We start from the raw sequence: 22,384 nt of genomic DNA on the forward strand, positions 1-22,384 counted from the left end.
CCTTCAGAACATTATGGTACAAGATCAAGGAATATCAAATGCTGTTGTGTGATTAGAAGCTTGTTAGCCTAAGACATAAGGTCCTGTTTTATATAAATCTGAGGTGTTTTAGCGTTATGTTTTTTACTGTCTGTAAAAAGCACGTTGCATTTGGTAAAAAACTCGGCCTGGAGGAGTTTAGTTTTGAGGTCTTCCGCTAACAGTGCCTCCTACTGAGATAGAAACCTGTGCACTTGAAGGAACTGGATATGTGGTTTTGGGTTCTTCTTTTAGTGTCTTAGATGACTGACTTGTATAGGGTTTTTCGCTTCATTTTATCGGTAACAGTTTTCTTATTTTTAAAGAGCTGCTAGGTAGACTTACCAGTATTGAAACTGGATGTAAACAAGTTTAGTTTGAAATGTATGTGAAAATTTGTAATTATAACATCTGATATACATTTCTTTTAGTTGAAAAACTAGCTTGGGTTTTCCAGCTATTCCCTGCTAAGCAGAGACTGAAAGCTAACAACTTTAGTTGCCCTTAAAATTTAGTTTAACACTACTTTGGGTATGCAGATGTCATTCAGCTTGGATCACATACCATTTTGTGTTCCTAGCAAAAATATTACCTTTCAATATACAGTGCCTTTCACTTTATTCAAAATTAATTTCTGTTTAAATCTTCAAATACTGAAATTATTTTAAAAGCTTGAATTATTTACACATTAATACTCCAGATAAGTATTAATAACAGGAAACCTTGTAATACGAAGGAAGAAATTTAGAATTAAAATGATCACAAATGTGATAATGGTTTAGGAAAAAGATGGAAATTGTCTGAGCTTTGAATGAATGAATAAATCATTTTCATAGCTGTACATAAAATATATTCAAAGATGGAGAAGGCTACCTTGAGTAAAGGTGTGAGTGTGGATTAAGAGTTTGGCACTGTATTTTATTTTCAATGGTTAAACTAACTAGTGCACTGAAAACTGTTTGAAAAAGACAGGAATATAAGATTGTACTGTGAAAACTGTCAAAATATATTATTTATCAGAATTAATTATTTTAAAATGTATTAGTAATGGGCTAGCAAGTCAATTCTTTATTCCCCGAGGTTAAGGGAAAAAAAAAAGGAACTGAGGCTGTAAATTTCATCTTGACAGACTGAAAATGTTTTTTTGACGGTCCTGCATCTTAATGTGAATATGCAGGGAAAGCACTGTCAACTTTTTTAATTATGAGACAAACTCTGACTCTGAAATTTTGAATGTATCTAATTCATTAAGGTACACAGAACTGTGCCTTTTGTAAATGTTTATTTAAACAGGTGGTTTGACTATGGTGTTATGTAGCAGAGCTTAACAGAACTCAATTATCACTTGTGTGGAAAAGAATTGAATTGTCATGTTACTGTGTAATTGATTTGCTTAAAAATGAACAATAAATTTAATAAAATAAAGTCATTGTCTTGTTTTTTATCTTAGTGTTCTGTTTAAATTTGGATGGAATACTTGAGTAGTTTTGAAGATTCCTCTTTATTAAACAAATTAACTTTTGGTAATATAGTTTTAGTTACATTAGTGTCAGTTCTTATGTTTTTAATTTGAAGGTTTTCCCTTAGTCCATCAATACAGGTAGCAAAATGTTGTTACCTATGAGTTCTCTCAAAGTTTTGATTAATGTTTTAAAGTTTAAGGTGAAACTAGTTACCTTTTAAAAATACTAGATTACATTATTATCATGTTGTTACTAGTTTCACCTTAGTAGAACAAACGTTTTCTTAGATTTTTACTAGATGAATGTAGAGGTGGACATTTAAGGACTTTGGATGAGGTAAAACTTGGGATCTTAATGGGGTTTGTTAAAAGCAATGATGTTCACAGTATCAAATACTTGAATAAATAAATACAGGACCTCTTTACTATGAAAGAGTAAGGCAAGTTTGTTCTCATTTTTTTTACACCAGGGCCACAGCCATCTCTGGGAGTTAGTTTTGGAACGCCATTCGGCTCAGGTATTGGCACTGGCTTGCAATCAAGTGGCTTAGGTTCTTCAAGCCTTGGAGGTACACTTTAACTTTTCTAATCTTTCATTGAATTATTATACCGCACATCTGAATCTCTTGCAAACCTTTAACTCCACCAAGAGGATGATCTGTTTCAGGGAAACCTTACATTTTGACAGGCTGCACTTTCCAAACTTCTCCATGCCTTGCAGAAGGAGTTGCTAAAGCTAATACACAGCTAATAAGCCATTGTAGTGAAAACCCAGGATAAAGTGATCACATGCAACTTCCGTTCTTAAAGCTAGGGAAGTACACTAAGTACATCCTTGATAACTACAACTTGAACTAAGTTTACATATATGAAATTTAGGCAGACATTAGATCATGTTGTAGCTGACTTCTGTTATGTACAACTGTTAACTGTAGGTACCCATTATACTTGGATTAAGACAGCGATAAATGCTGAAAAATTCCTACAGTTTTGGGATCCTCTTGCTGAAATGTATTTGCTTTAGCTGCGATTCTGTTCCTTGGTGTTGAGGTGGGAAAAAGTCCCTCCTGAGGCTGAAAAAGCAACATTTGAAAGTGAGGGGAAAATATTTTGCAAAGATGAATAGTGCTTCATGGGTGATGTAGTCCAAGAGGACACATGATGGTGAAAGAGTAGGTGGTAATTAAAAAAAAATTAATGTTGGCCTTTTCATTTACATAAAATGAATTCTCAGTAGTAAAACTACAAGTAGAATCTAAGTGATTAGCAGAATCTAATCTTTATGTAATCTTCCTATCTATATAGGTTAGGGGTTCCTACAGTGCAGGTCAAAAGACACTAGTATCTTCTGAAGCTTTTTTATGAGACCTGCAAATAAAATTGTTACATCTGCTGAGCACAAACATAATGTATTGTGGTATTTCTTGTTACGTCCTCTCTTCTGCAGCCTCAGTCCACATCCCTACGTTTTCCCTGAGTAAGCTGAACATAGGAATCAGTGTCATAATGTATTTAAAATAGTTGAACATCGCTTGGTGTTGGAAAGATGATGTAATTTGAATGTTACATCAGTTTTACCTTAAATGGTCACTTGTAAGTTTTCTTTACATTTGCTGCCCTTTTTTCATCAGATCTTAAGCTTTTCCAGATAACAGAAAGCCTGTACACCTAAGCAGGAAAAATAACTAAGAATAGTGGGCTAGAAGGAAAGTCCTTCTGAATTACCAGGTCGTTCCCACAATGTTTTAAATGCCTTAAAAAACCCCAAACAATATCAAACATTCTTCCTTTTCAACCAAGGAGGTTATAGAGCAAAGATTGTCTATATACATTTTCTTTTCTTGCCCATGTCAATTACAGAACATTGTCTTTTATGTTGATGTACAACTGCTTCTAGTTTTGTCTTAGAGGTCTAACTTGTATACTTTTTTTGCTAGTCCTCTGCTTAAGAAGGCATTTGCTTGCAGTTCATGTATTTGGTATTAATTTGCAAAATTTTCATTTTTTGACAAATCAAGGAGACTGACCAAAGCAAGTGTAGAAGAGTAAAGGAATATGTGCAAAATATCCTGCAGGTGGAAACAAATTAGCAGAATGAATACTCTTTTTTTTTTTTTTTTTTTTAAATTTTTGTTTCAAGAGTTATACATTACAAATTGTCCCATTCAAAAAAACCCCCATCATTTTAATTGAGGAAACTTGCTCTCCATGATAAATATTCTGTGAATCTTATCACTGATAAACATTTGCATTTAAGTTTATATGTCACGTAGCATATACATCCTATGCTTCATTAAGTATTTGCAGACACTTTGCCTGAGCTTGGGTAATTAATTTCAAACTAGGTAAGATGAAAGAGTGAGATTGACACAATCTATTTTACATTCAAATGATGCTTGCTATTATATACATCTAAAATTTAATTGATTTAAAAGTTGCAGAAGACTAGAGAAAACTGCTTCAGAGAGTGTGTTCAATCCTTACTGGGTTTAAAATCTAGATAAGACTCAGTTTGCAGTAAAATATTTTCCCTGACACCTGAAACTTACGATGGAGGCATAATTTCCTCAACTACAAATGCTGTTCTCGTTTTGAACATCTCTTGACAGACAAGATATTTCTCTTATCATTCCTTTTTCTGGCCTCTATCCCAAACATCAAGTTGAATCTTCCTTTGAATTGACCTCATATTAATAACACAATTTGAAATATTCAAAATTAGATAGATACAATATTTATAATTTATATTACGATTTTATGATATCATTTCAAAAGGAACAGAATGAGTTTTATTACAGCTCTATGTGTAGCGCTGCCTTTATATGATGATTTTTCCCGTTATGTATTCTGTTTCTTTTCTGTATTTAATCTGTGTTGTGATTTCCTAGGTAAAACTGATCCCAAATAATCTGGGAGGATGCCAACTCTAAAAATAAATGTAAACTCAAGAAAATGTTTACTCAGCTCCAAGCACAGAGAGTTTTTCTTTAAAGCTGTGGCTCAAGATTGAGGCTTTCTGTAATAGAAGTCATATAACTTGTGAATGAATATTCTCAGATTTGGCCCATTTGGTTACCATTTTCTTGCCAATTTAACAGAGATTCAATAGCCATTTTGTAAACTCTGATTATTCACTTGACTTTATAGCTTTTAATCAGTTTTGTATTTTGAAGGAATTATTTTTTCCCATATTTTCCCCTTGGCAATGTTTTCTTAACACAGTGCTGTGTGGAGAATGAAGTACTCTTAAGGCAATAACCTTGGGAGTGTTTCTCTGCCAGATAATGCTTGGAATTATGTTTGATTTGAAACGACTCGTCCAAAACAAATGTGCATTTAATTGTTGTGTCTGTAATTTTTTTGTTGTATGTCTTTACTCTTATTCTACTAGGGTTTGGAAGTAGCTCAGCCTTTGGAAGTAGTGCCACAGGAGCATCATCATTTGGGTTTGGAACTACAAGTAAACCATCAGGAAGTCTAAGTGCAGGTTGGTTTGTTTCTTTTGAATTCAAGTTTATTTTAAAGCAGAAGTGTTAGACTGGTGCACCCAGTCTAAGAAAGATTATGGAACAATGTGCTTAAAGTTGCGTGGGTATATAACCATTAAAGTAGCTACTGACTAAACATGCATTTTCAGAGAAGATTCTAGGTTCTGTTAAATGCCACCTAAGCAGATTGCATTGAGTGTTCTTGCCTTCTGTTAGTGTCTGTCTCGTTAGGAGTGGAAGTTTCAGATTGGGTCAGATGCAGTCAGAGGCACAGAAATGCTGTTACTACTTGAATTCATAGGCTATGCAGTCAGAGTTATCAAAATGAGTGTGTACATTTGTGACAAATACACCAGTATTTTGACTTCCTGTATTTACAAGTGAAGTTAAAAATAATTTTTAGAACCCCAGGAGGTTTCCTTAAGACTATTTTATTTACTTATTTGAATTGTAAGTTACAGGATTTTGTATTTCTATATATATCCATAATCCATTATGCTCAGTACTTTGAGAACATTTCTTCAGCAGCTGAACTAGTCATTTCACTCTTTCGGTTTAATTTTGGTGGTGGTGAGAATGAAAGTATGGATGTAGTTTCTCCGAAATCTTAGTTGCTTCCATATCTTGCATCTCTGCTTTTTAAATAGGAATCTGGTTTTGAGGCAAATAGCTTACTATAATCTATCTTACAGTGTTTCTTCAATTGCAAGTGGAAAAGTATCATGTCTCCTAGGATTGGCTTTTGGTAGCATGTTTCTTTATAAAAAGCAAAATGCCCTTTTTTAACTGCTATTAATACAAACATAGCAAGTGGGCAGGTATTTATTAGCAAGTGCCCTGTCTAGTATCTAGTTAGTTGCTTGATCTAGTGTATTGTTAGTTGTCATGCATTTTGTTTTGTTTTTTCTTTGGTTAGTGATGGGTTATGCTGTCAAATTAGGCTTGTAACCACCTTAAGCTTTGTGTTATAAGGTGGAAATAGCTCACTAAGCTGGCTGTGTAACATTCATGGATGTGTTACACACTAGTAAATTCTTGATAAAACACCTCTGCTTTTGCAGTATGCAGTGTTTAAGCATCGAGCTTCTTTTGCTTAGTTTTCAATGTCAGAAACAAGTGGAAAACTTACACTGCTTACATTTTGTAGCTCATTTTTCCTGAGCCTATATTAAATTAACTATTATTCATAGTTATATAAATAGTACTACAGCATTTCAAGATGCTGAGTTACTAAGTACAAAATGCAGCTTCTGGTATATTAAATAAGTGGAAAAATAGTTGTATAGATCAGTTATCAGCCACCAATGAGATATCAAGCCAAACAGCAGGTCTGTTTTAGTTATGTTGGTGATGTGCAGAGACAATTTAGATGTCATTTCCCCAAACCAGGCTTTGTCATGATGACAGTGCCCCTAGTCTCTCTTCAGCGGTGAAGGAGTTGACCCTAATCAAACAAAAATTGTTTTCAGTTATCTCAAGAGCCTCAGCTACAGAAGATGGTAACTAGGAACATTAATTCCTGTCATTTTGTGCTTGTGAAATAAAGTGGTTGTGAAATTCTGATCCAGACCGGGGTTATGGAATAGAAACTTCCTTAAAATCTGGTAACCCGGAAGGAGATTAGCTTTTACCTTTCTCATCCAAAATCCTGGGCCATATAGTTTCTGGATTGTATATGATGTTTAATTTAGTTTTACTGAATTGTATACTCATTGTATAAGTGAGTTTGAATTGTATAAGTGAGTTTGATGCCTGAGGATAGGCAGATTACTTGTTTGAAAAAATTTCATGCATCCTTTTTCTTAGAGAATATTTATAGGATCCTGAAGCAATGTTGTGGTTTATATTAACATATGATAGTTGTATCTTGTTTCTTAGTCTTTTGAAAAATGGAGCGAATATAGATTGTGTGTTATACTGCTGTTACTGCTTCTGTTTAGATGGGAGCACTTGAGTATTTTCCCAAGCTGGCGTCTAGCAAGTGTTCTGTTACTCTGTTTGGGTAATGCCTTGGGTCTCTTCCACATGTTTTCCATGTTTTCTTATTTTAGAATTAAAATTATAGATCCCCAGATTGCTTCTAAGTGTTTCAAGTTATGAATTTTATTTAATTGCTTTAAAAGATTTGAAAATGTTTCAGCAGTATTACTACTCTTCATTTTTTCCATTGTATCTAGCAACAGGACAAGGGATAATGGGATCAAGCTGGAACACAAGAAGTTCCATTTAAATATAAGAAAAAGCTATTTCAATGTGAGGGTGATCGAGCAGTGGCACAGGCTGCCCAGGGAGGGTGTGGAGTCTCCTCCTCTGGAGATCCTCAAGACTCACCTGGACATGTTCCTGTGTCACGTTCCTGATCTAGGTGAACCTGCTTCTGCAGGGGGGTTGGACTAGCTGATCTCTAAAGGTCCCTTCCAGCCCTACCATTCTGTGATTCATAATTTCAGTTTGTACATTTGAAGAGAAAAATCTGAATCCTCTGAAAGTACTTGAGCATCTTCTAATAGCAAATTGAGCTTATTCCAGGAACAGTTGTTACGCCCGTTTGTCAGCAGATAAAGGGCAGAGCAACTGCAGTCTTCTCGCAGCTCCCTTAGTGCACACAGTTGCATTAAAGGAAACACAGACACAGTGGAAAGCTGACTCCAAGTCTCAGTGAATGCCTACTTTTTTTTGTTTGATGGAAACCAAAATGGCTGATGTGAGTGGGATGTTGTAAAGAGCATTAAGACCCCCCAAAGTGATAGGGAAAAAGAAGAAAAAATCACTAGTGATTTTATACATACAATGTTAAGGGGAAGGGGAGTGTACACACACACAATATTTTTGTGGCAACTGAGATGCTAAATATGCTTTGAAGAGCTGAGTTGAGAATTTCTGTGGAAGACTTATTTTTATTGAAGAATAGCATCCTCAGTACATGGGATAAGAGATAATCAAGTGAGATCATGGCTGGGCATACTCATACTGCTGAAAAATGGGCCTGAATGGAATCCATGTGTAACTTAGCAGCTTTCAAGATACAAAGGCTACAGTAAGTCAGTACTAGAAATCCTTTTTGTTGTAGAGCTCCTATTGTGGTGGTAGGGATTGAGGGCAGGAGTAGGTTGCCTCTGAGATCTTCTGAAATGCTGTTTATCCCTGTAGCATTAAAAGAAAAAACCACCATTATGGGGAAGTACATCCCTCATGTTTGGCTGGCCTGTCTAAAAGGCTGACTGAAGCAGAGATACAAAAGCCCGATGAATAAGGCATACTCTGAGGTCCTTCAGGGAGATGCTAAATCTATGCACTCAAAAGGCAGCTTGTCAATTGCTTGATGAAAATAAGTGTTTACACCAGCAACGCTAATTTCAGTGAAGGAAGTACTGGTGACATTGTATCGATGGTTCAAGACTTTGTGACTCTCTGCTCTAGAACTGTGACTGATTCTTGTTCCTTGCAACAGGAATAAGACTGAGTGTACAGGTAGTTCAAGGCTTTCCCCTGGAGTTTTTTTTCATTTGAGTTATTATGCCTTAACATTTGGTTTACTTTTGAGAGAAGAACTTCTTACCATGGCCTTATACTGCTGTGACAGGGCAAAGCCATTTAGATTAGTTTCCCTTCTGTCTGTCCACATTTTTGTGGCTGCCCTAAATAACACTTCCAATGTAACAGCTATTACTTTCCAAGTTATATCTAAATTAAGAAGCATGTTCTTAGTCTTCTATCACATGGTTTATGCATCCTTCTTATTTTAATGTTACTGAAATAAATCTCATGCTGCTCAAATAAGTCTAGAAGCTGCTAGGTGGAGGTAATTTGTGAGCATTTTGCCCTTGCTGACTGAATTCCAAACACTAAAGATCACATACAGCTTTATTGTGAATGGCCTTCATGACATTTTGTGTAGTAGGCAATGCTTACCTGGTATTTCAGGTACATACTTGAAATAAAAAGATAACTTAGCCAGAATAGCTTTGGTTATTAAAGATTATTTTTTCGGTCATGAGACTCTCTGAAGAGCAAGTTTATTCTTCTGAAACTCTTCCTTGGGGGATTCAGAGTTAGGAGAGAAATGGAGGAATAGTTGCACCTGCGTCTTCCTTTAGGATCCCATAGGATGAGACACAAATCTGTCCACAAAACAGAGACAATACCCAAATAAAAAACATAATTAGTCACACTCTAGATCTGCACGCTGACGAACAATGAGTTCTGCACAGGGAACTGCATGCTGAAGGGCTTCAGTTACTGAAATGTAAGTAGTGAGGGATTTTCTTGACAAGGTTATGTGGAGTGTGTCCCAGCTCCAGATATTGCAGGAGGAACAGTTTCATGTCATGTTATTAATTAGTTTCTGATGTAAAGCATCAGTAAGAAGTGAGAGTAGAGAAGACATCAGGCTTGTGAGAGCCACTTTGGGACTAAAACCCAGTTGGGTTTTTCTTTCTGACCTCTAAAATTATTTGGGCATTGAGTTGAAGCTACTGATGTGACCAAAGGATTGCTTTAACTGTCCACTGGAGGACTAAGGCAACTATGTGAAGTAATGCACAGTGAGGCTATACCTTTTTTTGCTTGTCAACCAGTCCTTTTTTTTAACTCTTATTTTAATTGTTTACATGTTTTGATATGTAACTTATATGAAACTATTTGTTAAAATCTTAACTTGCTCATGTCATACTTGTCATTATCTAGGATTAGTTTCCTTATTTGGTTTCTCGAGAGAACAAAAAACAGAGTTAAGAAGTTCTGGTTTTTTATTAAACAACATTTGGGAAATTTCTAGAATCCGTTAATAGTTGAAATTATTATACAAGTTGGTTGTGCAAAACTGATATAAATTCACTAGAGGAAGTAAAATGAGTTGGTATTACTGTAGTGGAAAACTGTAGGCAGATTTTCTTCCTCTGGTCTTGTTTTATAGCTCAACCAAATGTTGAATTCATTTACCTTGATAGGAGTTTAAAAGCACCATTTGCTCACCTAATCATTCAATTTTCCCAAAGCTTTGTTTTCCGTGCTGTTTTTTGGTTTGAGTCATGAAGGGTGTGTTTAAAGGCCAAGAGCTTGGTACGGATTTGGAGCCTTTTCTGCCTCTGGTGTAGGATGTGCTCTGTGCCCCATTGGTTATGAAGACAGGCAGAGGCAGCCAAGACAGTGGGGCAGGAGGCTGACTGCTCCAGTACTTAGCTGCTGCGAGAGAAGCGAGTGGGCCGTGGGCTGAAAGGACTCTGCCTTCCCTCTCACTCTACAAACGAATCACCTATTTAGACTGAAGATTTGAGGACTTATAGGACTTCTGGGTGCCAGTGTTGTACAGAGAACAGTGAGAAACTTGTGATTCAGTTGTTCACAGTCGCTCAGGTAGACTCTGTTAGTGCTAAAATATTCAAGCTGTCACATCAAGTGTGTTAGCAACGTGGCAGTGTTGTAGATCCACGGTAGTATCAAGTATTGCAAATATTGGTAATGAAGTGGCTGGTGTTGGTAACTTCTTGAGAACAAACTTGCCATCCCAATATAACACGTTTTCCACTCTTTTTCCCTTCCTCATAAGGCTTTGGCAGCTCAACTACGTCTGGGTTTAACTTCAGCAATCCCGGCATCACAGCATCAGCTGGCCTGACGTTCGGGGTGTCTAATCCTGCATCTGCAGGCTTTGGGACAGGAGGGCAACTTCTTCAGCTGAAGAAACCTCCAGCTGGAAACAAGCGAGGGAAAAGATAGGCAGCCCTTTTAGGGAAGGGGGAGTGAATCAACTTTGTTCATCTGAAAAGTCTATTTTTCTAGATTGGTGAATTAATTAAGTTGCATCCGAGGAGATTTATAAAACTTTTGCTACTTTTCGCTAGTCTGAAATACAGAGTGAAATCATATTGAACAGCTATTTTCTTGTGAATAGAAACCCATTTATGTATTTTTATTTTTGGCCCTAGTTTTAGAAGTGTTCTATACTGCATTATTATTAAAGAATCTTGTAAACCCATCTATTTAACCTAATGTTAGTAGCAGAATATTTTTTGTTAATAAGCTTTATACCATATGAATATATGCATATTTGTTTTTTTGTACAGATAAAATATATTCTAGTACAAATACTAGAGTTCATATCTTCTGTTCCTGGATATGGCCTTTAAATCTACTTCAGGGTGGTTTTGTGTATATGGATGTAAATATATACAGTACAGTGCACACATCTGTGTGTATGTATGTGTATATACATATATGTGTAAAATACACATGTGCAGACCTTGCCCCATAGACAGGTCTCCATTTCTTTGTCTGTTCTGTTTCTGCATGTTGCCCTGTGGTCCTGTATCTTGATGTTCCTAGGAGTTTCAAATAGAGGATCCAGGTGTGTCATCATTGCTTCTTGTGTTTTGTTGTTTTAGACCAGATGAAATAGGTTTACTATTTTGTAAAGATCGGTAAACAGTGTCTAGTAGCTGGATTTGCTTTTTTTAACTTTTTCTTGACTCATTTAGCAGCCAACTCTGAAAAAGAATCTCCGATTTTTGACACAGACATTTCATAAGTAATTTTCCCAGACTGTTTGGTCTTTGTTTTTCGCCTGAGCTGAACAGTAGGACGCTGCAGGATTTCACCTGGAAGCTCGGCATGCTACGAGGTCTATGTGTAAGCAAGACTTGTAGGGCTGGAGGAGCTCTTTTTGCAATTGTGGGAGACAGGATATACTATTCTCGTGAAAACCCAAATTGGCCACTACAAGAGTTGATTCACAGGCTTTTGTCAGCACTACTAGTGTTGACTTAAAAGCAGTTGCGTATCTACTTTCATACGTTGTGGTACAGTAAGTTGCTGCTTAAGGATGGAGGAGGAAAATTATGTAATTGGAAGGTTAAAGCTATTGCAGCAGTAGTTTGAGTTCTGCATATTCTACCATCATAGCTTGTGCTGCCTTTCCAGCTTAGTGTGCACTAGAAGCAGCTGGGAAAACATCTTGGGGAGGAAATAATAGATGGATCGAGTCTCTGGAAATAAAGGTAAAGGCTGAAGTGTGAGCATGGAACTTTGGAAGTGGATTGCTTTTAATGTAGAAGATGTTTTGTATATAACGTGCATCGAATGAATATTCACAATCATTTTCACAAAAGCACCTTTTTTTCTAAAACAGTTACTGTGCATAAGATTTTTCTAGTACCAGGTCATTTGCTTTCTATTGTTGAAGTGTTATTACCATTTTGTATGTTTGGAAACAACATCTGTGTTCAGCAGCGATTGCTCTTTGACAAGTGTTCAGTGTGTCACTTGATCTGATAAAACGAAGGGAAATTGAGCACAGTTTTCTTCACTTTTGTACTTGTATGTTATTGCATCTTTGTGAAGAGTCTCTTAGGAAGGGATGTAACGTGGGGTTTTTATGTCTTGGAAAAATAAAGCCTACAGTTCATTTTTATTTCAGCCTTTTCTAACTTTTATTGGGCTGCAGTCAAAACCATAATATTTCTATTCCTTTGTTATTGCTTTTTTAATAGTATGTTAAACCACTGGACTCTTCTTGTAATGTATTAATTTGTGAAACTTAATTCTCCACGTGTACTGTTTGTCCATATGTGCAACTTACCATTGTGCAAACAATAAAACAGTAATGCTGTGATCCTTGTAATAAATATTTGCCTATTTGAAAGGTCATTTCCTGTGGCTCTCCTCTGTTACAGGAGAAACAAAAACATCGTTGGCTGGTATGTGGAAATGTTTTTTCCTAGAATTTAGATGGTGCAAAATTATTCCTGCTGAAGTTTGGGCCTTGATCACTAGATGGAAAGTGGGGGGTGAAGAGGAGGGGTTTGTGTTGTGGGTTTGTCTCGAGTTCCCTCACAGTGTGCTCTTCTCCAACCTAAACGATTCTATGATTCCACATAAACCTGCATTGTGCTGTACCACAGCATTACCTATGGCTTTAGCAATTCACAAAGAGTCTCAGCCTCCCATGTTCTGTTTCTTTTCACATTAAGGCAACAAGTATGTCCTTAATTTAGCCAAAGTAAAAAAGTGATTATGTGCTCAAATAATCGCTCACTGGAGTACAAACCGAAGTCTAAATGGGATTTGAAATCATTATATTCCCAGAAGATTACTGAGGTAGTTGAGTGGAGCTGTGGTTTTCAAGGATCAGCATTGTACATGATGTTTCAAATGACTATTTTTTTTTTTCAATTAACAGATGTGATATCACAGAATGGTAGGGGTTGGAAGGGACCTTTAGAGATCATCTAGTCCAACCCCCCTGCAGAAGCAGGGTCACCTAGATCAGGTCACATAGGAACATGTCCAGGCAGGTCCTGAAGACCTCCAAGGAAGGAGACTCCATAACCCCTCTGGGCAGCCTGTGCCAGGGCTCCATCACCTGAACAGTGAAATAGTTTTTCTTAAGTGGAACTTTTTGTGTTCCAGCTTCATCCCATTACCCCTTGTCCTGTTGCTAGCTACTATAGAAAAAGGGATGTCCCAACTTCCTGACATCCACCAGTGAGATATTTATAAATGTTAATAAGCTCCCCCCTCAGTCTCCTCTTCTCCAGACTAAACAGCCCCAGGTCCCGCAGCCTTTCTTCGTATGAAAGATGCTCCAGTCCCCTGATCATCTTGGTGGCCCTGCGCTGGACTCGCTCCAGCAGTTCTCTGTCCTCTTGAGCCGAGGAGCTCAGAACTGGACACAGGACTCCAGATGAGGCCTCACCAGAGCAGAGTAGAGGGAGAGCAGAACTTCCCTCGACCTGCTGGCCACACTCTTCTTGATGTATCCCAGGATGCCATTGGCCTTCTTGGCCACAAGGGCACATTGCTGGCTTATGGTTAGTTTATTGTCAACCAGCACTCCCAGGTCTCTGCAGATATAATAAGGCTGCAAAATAAAAACAGATTCAAGGTGTAGTTTGGTTTTCTACAAGGCAAGCAAAGAAACTGACCTGTACTTAAACACCATGAAATCAAGTCTGGATTATTTGTTCTGTGAAGAAATAAAAATAGGTATTGGAGGAAGGTTGAAGTCGTAGGATGTGGTTTTCTGTTAGTTTTTACCTGGTTGTACAGCTGTGGTGTGACCTTATGTGACCTCTTCCTTTTACTAGAAGTCACTTGTCTTTTTTCACTCTTCTGCCCACAGTGAACATAGCAGGAGGTAGGATAGTATTATGCTTGAGGTCACTTGCTTAATGAACCTCTTCTGGAGCATCTCAAAATTCCCTTTATGCTCCCATGTTCCTCTGTTCCTAACAAGCTGGCCATCTGGATGCTACCATGTTACATACTGCTTGCTGGCAGATTTGGCGGGAGGAGGCTGAACTAAGGTGGAGGTAGGTGCAGTTTATGTGTCTTCCTCACCATAGGAAATCCAAATCCACCTGTACCCTCATCTGCATATTTATAACATAACTGCCTTTTGAACCTCAGTTGCTTTCATAGTATCACTTTTAAATGAAAATAAAGTTGAGGAATAGAGGTGCATGTGATGGAGGAGTCCTTGCTGAAAAGCAGCCCACCTTTCAAAAAGAGCCTTGGACGGGGTGAGCCCAAATGCTGAGTGGATTCAATGGCCATGAGCAGTTAGGAAAGTGCTGCCCCAGTCCTTAGCAGTGTGGGGACCTGTCAGACTCTGGAGGTGGTTCAGAGGAGCAAGGGTGAGCACACCTGTATCTCACTAGTTTGTTGCCTCTGTGGCTTGGAGCAGCTGTGCCTGGAACAGTTCTGGTGTGGTGCCCCTTCACCTGTAATGGCAGTGCTGCAGGCAGCATCACTGCTGCTGAAGTGGCATCAGGTCAGACAAAGTGAAGTGATGGAAGCAATGGCAAAAGGAACATGGCAGCCTTAATGCCACAGAAATCAGTTTCAGCAGTGCATGTTATATCAGTTTCAAATAGAATCGTAGAATCATGATGGTTGGAAAAGACCTTTTAAATTTCCAAGTCCAACCACTGACTTCACACTTCACGCTGCCAGGCCCATCACTAAACCTCAGCACCTCATCCACACAGCTTTTAACTGTCTCTTGGGCAGCCTGTTCCAATGCTCCCTGCTCCCTGGGCAGCCTGTTCCAATGCTTAATAACCCTCTCAGTGAAAAATTCTTCCTAATCTCCAATCAAAATCTCCCCTGGTGCAACTTCAGGTCATTTCCTCTTGTCTGATCATTTATTACTTGTGAGATCAACCCCCACCTTACTACAGCCTCCTTTCAGGCAGTTGTAGGGGGTGATCATGTCTCCCCTCAGTTTTCTCCAGGATAAACATCCCCAGTTCCCTCAGCTGCTCCTCACGAGACTTGTTCTCCAGACCCTTCACCAGCTTCATTGTGTGCCTCTGGACATGCTCCAGCAGCTCAATGTCCTTATAGTGAGGGGCCCACATCTGAATGCAATATCCGAGGTGTGGCCTCACCAGCGCTGAGTACAGGGGGACAGTCACTTCCTTAATGATTTTTACCTTTTATTTTGGTTGCTGGCTAAGGGAACTGGTGGCTGTGTGAAGGAACTCAGCGCAGCTAACGTCGCCACTGCTTACCCCCACAGTCACAGTGTGATGCTTAAACAAGAAGAATAGATTTAAATGAGCAAGCAGGTGTTCACAAACCTCCAGCAGCCAAACCAGAAGCAACCTTTATCCCCGGGGAAGGTTAGACTGCCTTGGCTGTTAGCTAAGCTTATACAGTACACATCACAAGGGCAAAGCTCCTACTTGATCCTGTGGAAGCAAAGTTGATGCTGAGCTCTGAGAGTAAAGAGGGAAGCCTTTTAATGTTGTTTATGTTGGCTTCAGGCATGGTTATGCTCTGCCAGTGCTATAGCAACCTCATCCTTGTATCAGAGATGTGCAAAAGTGTCTGGAAGCACAGGGAGGCCGTGGCAGCTCATCCAGATTGCCCTATGCAGGGCAAGAATCGCTGTACTGAAGACTCAGGTTAACTGAAATTTATACTTTATTAGTAGCAACACTTAGCTAGAAATGCTTTTCTGAGTAATTTGTCACTCTACACTGCTCAAGTGTCATGGTCCTCACCACCTCTCCCAATGCTGTGCTGGTGAGGGGGTGTGCAGAGCTGCAAGAAGGGCTGGGGCAAAAGGAACACTGAAGTAAGACGATGGACTCAGGCAGATGGATGAGGGGAGCACTCCAGCAGTGACAGAAGTCGTAACATTAAAAACAGCAACAAAAAATGTTGCAGGGAGGTGGAAGTATCATTTAAAGGCAGCCCTGGGAAAGGGGGAGATGGAAATCCCAAAACCTCATTGCTAAGTTATATCATCTTTAAGGTAAATTGTATTTGAGCTGTGCTATTGATGTCAAGTAAAATAGCGACAATACAAGCAGATAGAGTGTTTTTTACTCCTTTGGTAAGCAGTATAAAAAAAATCTCCTGATCTCAAGAATATTCCAGTAGATATTGTTAACATTCTGCACCAAGTCACTGCTGCTTGCTCACATGCACTAATAATCCCTATATAAAATCCCACACTGCAAATCAATCTGTAGTATGTCCTGTTGTATTGTACCAAGAGAAGCAGCACTATTTTCTTGTGTGGAGCTCACTAATCTCATTGTCTGGAGCTCACTAATCTCATTGTCTGGAGCTCACTAATCTCATTGTATGGAGCTCACTAATCTCGTATGGGCAGCAGCACAGCAGTGCTGCTTTCACTGTATGGTGCCTACATCCTTGTACTCTGGCATTAGGAGGTGAGCAACAGTAAATTTCTGGTTTGAAACTATCCCTAGTTCTCTTCCTGCATTTGACAAAATTCTCATGCTTTATGCTGTATGTGGCATAACCACTGTGAATGCGGAAAATGTGTGTGCTTTGGGGGGGTTCTGGTTTTAGCTGAAAGAACTTTTTTATAATGATGTCATGTCAAACTGGCCAGTCTCACTGGGAGGGTGAGCTGTGGGAAGATGGATTTAGTCCACAAGAAGTAATTCTTCCTGTCTGCTGAGAGTGGGGAAAAAGGTAAAATTCTTTCCTTTTTGCTAGTGGCCAGAGTGGCTGTTTAGAGGAGAAATAATCCAGTTAGGAAAAGGCACCCCTTTAGATTCAAAGATGTGCACATTAGCTTTGTGTCCAGGCTTTTTCTATACTGTAACAGCACTCTGTTGTGTCTGCATTAAGTGGGAGTGCAAAAAATCAATGTAGTAAGACTCCTGGGAGCAGAGCATGATAGTGGTATTGATTGATTACAGCCAAGCAGACAATGCTGACAAACTCCCTGCAGCCCTACACTGACGGGGCTCTGTGGTGGAACTGGGGGGCATCTTCTGAGAAACAGCCACCTCCTCGACTTGTTGCAGTCTTGCCCTCATGAACTTGGAGGGAGATGGATGTTCCCTGGCATGAACAGATACTGTTCCCCAGTCATCTTCCTTCATCCTGCATCTCTTGACCCCAGTATCGAGGCAGCAGTGCGATACTGGAGGCGTCTGTGTTGGCTGTGATAAGGTGGTGCCAGCGCTGGTGTGCGCTGAGACAGCCAACACTGATAGCAGCACCCGAATCTCCATGTATTGATGTGCTTGGTGCAGCCACTGCAGATTCCCAGCCCTTGAGGCATGTGTAGAACTTCATATCATTTCATTCAAAGCTATTTTTACAGTCCTTTGACTCTTTCTGTGAGGGTTTGTGTTTTTTTCTCCTTGGGTCAGCTTGTTCTAATTATCTTCCAGGAAATGAGAGCCAATAAAAGAAAACCCTTCTGCTATGAATACTCGTGTATTTTAAAACGTAGATATTAAATATGTTCCCTAAGCAGAAATAAAAAGCAGTCAGCTTATGCAAGTAATACCAGAATTGGAGTAGCGGTTTGGGCCTTTAAATAGACTGATAGAGTTTAAATGATACTTAGCACAGGTACAGCTACACCAGTGTAAAAGGTAGCTAATGGCCATGGCAGGAAGAGAAAGAAACCCTACAAAGTCAAGCTCCTATATTCTGGTAACTAGCCTCACTGGGGAAATCATGTTAGTATTATCTTTCAGTAAGGACTGCACACTTGATTACAAGAGTTCTCTGTACAAAACCCTTAGTGATGGCATTTTAATTCTGCTACCCTTCCCACTAACTTCACATGGGGGCAGCAAGGCATCGCTTTATCAGTGTGAAATAGGGGTTTACCTAAGATGTGGCTTTGCCAGGATAAATGTGCAAGATCCAGGGATTTCTGTCTCCAAGGTGATTGGTTTATAAGCTTAAAACCAACCCAAACAACAAAACAATCAGTTCTTTAAATGACTAAACAACTACATGCTCAGCTTTCAGGTGGAAATGGATTCCATTATTTTATATTACCAGGAAGAGGAATCTGTACTGATGAAGTGTTAAGCTTCAATATGTAAGTGTACAAATTGCAATAAAATCCAGCTTTTGTGGTTAGTGTGGCCTGGCTTTTACATGCCAAGTGGATTAAATGATAGTACTGTGATGATGATGAATTCTAGTTTTTCTCTGGGAGAAGACTTCATGTTATGAAGCTCAACTTGCAGCCCTGATCTACAGTGTTGTGAACACAACTGCAGTGCCAAAGTAATTCCCCAATCCAGATTTTCAAGGCTACTCACGAGGTTCCGAAATAGTTTGACAGTAATGATGTTACAGTAGCTACACTAGCTAAATATAATGAGAAAGGCACAAAAAGACCTGTTTAGCATCTGGGGCTGAGCAATGAAACGCAGCTCATCTCACCTCACCTCACAGAATTGCAGAGTCACAGAATGGAAGGGGTTGGAAAGGGCCTCTAAAGATCATCCAGCCTAACCACCCTGCTAGTCAAGGCTACCAATGATAGGCTACCAAGAATGAAACTGAATATCCTGAAGGGGAAGAGAAGAAAGCATCCATCCACCGTCTAAAATTCGTCTCCAATTGGCTGAAAGACAAAGAGGACACGAGTTGCTTCCAGTTTTGTGTCTCTCACCATCAAGGGACTGTGTCAAGAGCATGGGTTGGAAACATGATAAGGAAAGAAAAACATCCCAAACAGCAAGAGCCACTTACACACCCATAGAAGCTCACGGCAGCTTGGAGAGTTGCGTCACAGGGTTTTCCTTTTCCTAGCTCTAAAGAGGTCACAACCAAAACAGCTACAGAATAAAGTGTCATGTCTGTGTACCTGCTTCATCTTGGAGAATTTGTATGTTGGACACTCACGGGAAAGGGACTGTTGTTCATTGTTATTATTGTTACAGTTTTCTCTAATTTGTCCTTTCCCTCCTGCCCAGGGACACACTGACACTGCCAGCCCCAACAAATGTTTGCAGTGCCTCACTGTGACCGGTTCAGCAGCTCAGGCTCAAGGTGGGGTGTCCTTCATTTTCCCCTTGTTGAACTGGGAGCAGTTAAGGCTGAAAGACATGAGTTTGCGTTATCTCTCTTTTCGTGCCTTACCTATTTCTTATGTCCTTTTTTTCTGACATAGTTGTATTTGGAAAGAGCTTTAGCACACGAGGCTTGCCAACCTAAGGAAAGCAAAGCACCGTGCTTTGAAGGCAGGTGACAAATACCGTTGACAAATTCCCTTCTGCAGAGGGACTGGTAGCAGTAAAACAGCACGAATGTCTTTATTATAATAGGGAGAATATCTGTCAATGCAGTGACAAAAGGTGAGAAGACATTGGCTTTACATAGTCACTGAAGTGGTGGGTGGCCATGATCCTGCAGCAGCTCTGCCAGCAGGGACTAGCACCCCAGCCTGGCACCGGCAGAGGGTCATAGCCATGTGCCAGGCACACGGTGTGCAGGGGTCACTCTTGCACAGCTGCTGCAATGGCTGCACACTGGTTCCAACCACAGCTGTAACAACTTGCTGTACATGTACCTAACACCCTACACTGCTGCACAGGCAGTATGCAGTTCAGACAACTAACACAAGTAATTTTAACTTGCTTTCGCTGCTCTAAGTGAGAAGGTTTTTCAGGAATCACAGAGCAGCATGGGAGTTCTTCAGATGACTGAATAACACGTGGTATTTTCTTTCCTATGATCATGAATTTGGCTTGGGAAGGACAAAGAACATTTCTACTGAGACAGAGGCCTCAGAAAACCACACCTTATACTAGTAGTAAAAGTTCAGAGACTTTCAGAAAGAAAAAAGTAAACCAAAGTTGAAGCAGATTATAGAGATTTACAGACTATGTGATCATTGTTGAATAACTCCAGGCTTCAAAAACCTTTGCTCACTCTAAAATATCTCTCTGATGTTTCAATTGTATTTAACAGCTGCAAGGTGCTTAGTTTGATGGAACCCAGTAAGTCTGGTGTCCTACAGGATCTGGGGCCTTAGTGATGGTTTATTTGGGTTGAAATAGATGGAGCTGATGTTGTGAGATTGGTAGGCACAGGAAAGGCAGTGAAAGAGTTGCAGAGTTCCAAAGATTTGTTGCTATGCTTGAGGATTTTTCTTTCATGTTTCGGTTTGGGGTTCTTTATGTGCTTCAAACTTTAAATCATATAGATATTGCCTGCCCAGCTTCTAAAGACAGCTAGGAAAAAAAATCTTTGCTAATTAGCCTGTTGCTAAATGCATTCTAAAGCACTTTGCCAAGTGCCAAATGTTGTTCAGTTTTACAGCAGCACACCAAGGTGTGCCATTATCACTACTCTTACCCAGGCAAGTTGAGAGAAATTCCAGGCTCGAGTATATAAAGTGCCTGTTACAGATAATCTCTGCAAGGGATCTGGTGCTGGTGTTTTGTGGTGGTCGAGGCTCCCGATTGGGAATATATATGGGCTGGAGAGAAGATAGTCTACTTTTTACCTCATAGTCTATTATTGCTATGGAAAGAGATCCACCATACTGAGTATCAGTAGAATCACCAACTCAAAGGATGGAGCTGGGAAAGTATTTTGTTTGCCACATGTAAAAGAATCAAGCCTCCCCTCTTATTATGAAAATGACAGTCCAACCCAGCCTTAAGAAAATGGCCTTGCTGGAAGACCTCTGTGAATGTAAGAGTTTAATAGCTGCTGTGCTGTCATTTGAGGCTGCCAGACCCCGAGAGGTCACCGACAGAAGCTCGTGGATTTAACTCCTTCCCTGGACGATCCTCTTCCCTTTGCAGTGCCTTGGCACTGACCCACGGCACTGGAGTGTCATGGACATTGGGTGCTCTGGCCAATAGTATGAAATCCATCAATGGCCACGGCTGCCCATGGTGTGCTCCTTGCCCCAAACCACACAGGCCAGAGCTGACAGCTCAGGGTAGCTGCTGATCAGGTTTAGAGACAGAGCATCTCAAACTCCATCATTCAGATCCCTGCAAGTTTCTTCTCGTTCCTGCAGCTGGGTTGGCATGGCCGACGCAGAACCTGTCCTGCTGCAATCCTGCTTTTCATCTTGATAACTCTGCGTTTTTCTAAAGGTGCTACTAAGCCGGTTACTAACTCTGTCTGAGGTGAGGTGTGAGGTGTGTGGGAACACCCTCTGCGCCCTGCCCTGGCAGCAGCAGGGCTCGGGCTAGCGCCTGAGCTGAGGGCAGGGCCTGTTGGGGAAGTAATTCGCTAGGAGCAGCAATGAAGCCAAAGTGGGCAAGATGGAATTACCTGGTGTGTAATATGACCAAAATCTGCTGGTCCAGACTAATTTTTCTGTGGAAGTCTGCAGCTCACTAAGAGTGGCTGAAAAGAGAACAAATGAGCAAGGTGAAAATGGAGAAGGTATGGATAGGTATGGCATTAGTGAAGGGCAGTGATTTCGGTGAAGAGAGATGAGAGATGAGAGAAATAAACGTAACTTCACAGACATCTTCCTTGCAGCGGAAGGACTTTGCAGCAGGATCGAGCTGTCTTGAGCTGAAAGGAGGTGTTTTTCTCACTCGCTCTAGTATGCTGTAAGCAAAAGTTTTCATCTGTTGAATCGTGCCCTGGAGCGGACGGAGGGACAAAACCACCACCTCTCCCGACACTGCAGCCGCTGGGAGCGGTTAGAAGGCGCATCCCTGAGCCTCCGCCGACTGTGCACAAGCTGGGAGGCGAAGACGTGTGCTCGGAGCGGCGCGCCCGCCCCGCGGCGCGGTGGGGGTTCGGCCCCCGGGGGCTCCGATGGGGCACCCCCCGTCCGCGCCCCCTGCCCTTCGCCTTCGCCTCCCCGGGGCGCGGGGCCGCCCCGTCGGGCGGGGGCGGGGCCGGCGCATGCGCGCGGGGCCGCCGCTGCCTATAAGGGCACGCAGCCGCTGCTGCCCCCGCCCCCAGTGGCGGTGCCGGACGGGGCGCGCTGCGGTGTGGGCGCCGGGATCGCAGCGCACCGCAAACGCACCCGCGGCGCGGCTGCCCCCTCCCTCCCTCCCTCCCTCCCTCCCCATGGGCGCGGCGCAGGGCGCGGGCCGGGCCGCCTCGGCCAGACCCCGGGCGGGGAGCACCGAGTAGCGGCCGGTCCTTCCCGGCGGCGGCAGCGGCTCCGTACCCCGCGGGCAGCCCCGGGCATGCG

At 40.9% G+C, this 22,384-nt stretch overlaps 1 protein-coding gene across 6 annotated transcripts in view; it reads left to right on the top strand.

Annotated features, from left to right (window-relative positions):
- The window catches only part of NUP58 (nucleoporin 58), a 36,258-nt gene extending 23,665 nt beyond the window's left edge, over positions 1–12,593 (top strand). For 4 of the 6 annotated variants that reach the window (XM_061992859.1, XM_061992893.1, XM_061992868.1 and 1 more), the window contains 3 exons: positions 1,951–2,049; positions 4,872–4,967; positions 10,517–12,593. In XM_061992859.1, coding sequence (XP_061848843.1) covers positions 1,951–2,049; positions 4,872–4,967; positions 10,517–10,686 — 365 coding nt within the window. In that variant the 3' untranslated portion in view covers positions 10,687–12,593. The remainder of the gene's footprint in view (positions 1–1,950; positions 2,050–4,871; positions 4,968–10,516) is intronic. The other 2 variants (XM_061992877.1, XM_061992886.1) reach the window with 1 other exon arrangement.
- The last annotated feature ends 9,791 nt before the right edge of the window (positions 12,594–22,384 follow it).

Source organism: Colius striatus, chromosome 1 (genome assembly GCF_028858725.1).
Source record: "Colius striatus isolate bColStr4 chromosome 1, bColStr4.1.hap1, whole genome shotgun sequence".
NCBI lineage: Eukaryota > Metazoa > Chordata > Aves > Coliiformes > Coliidae > Colius > Colius striatus.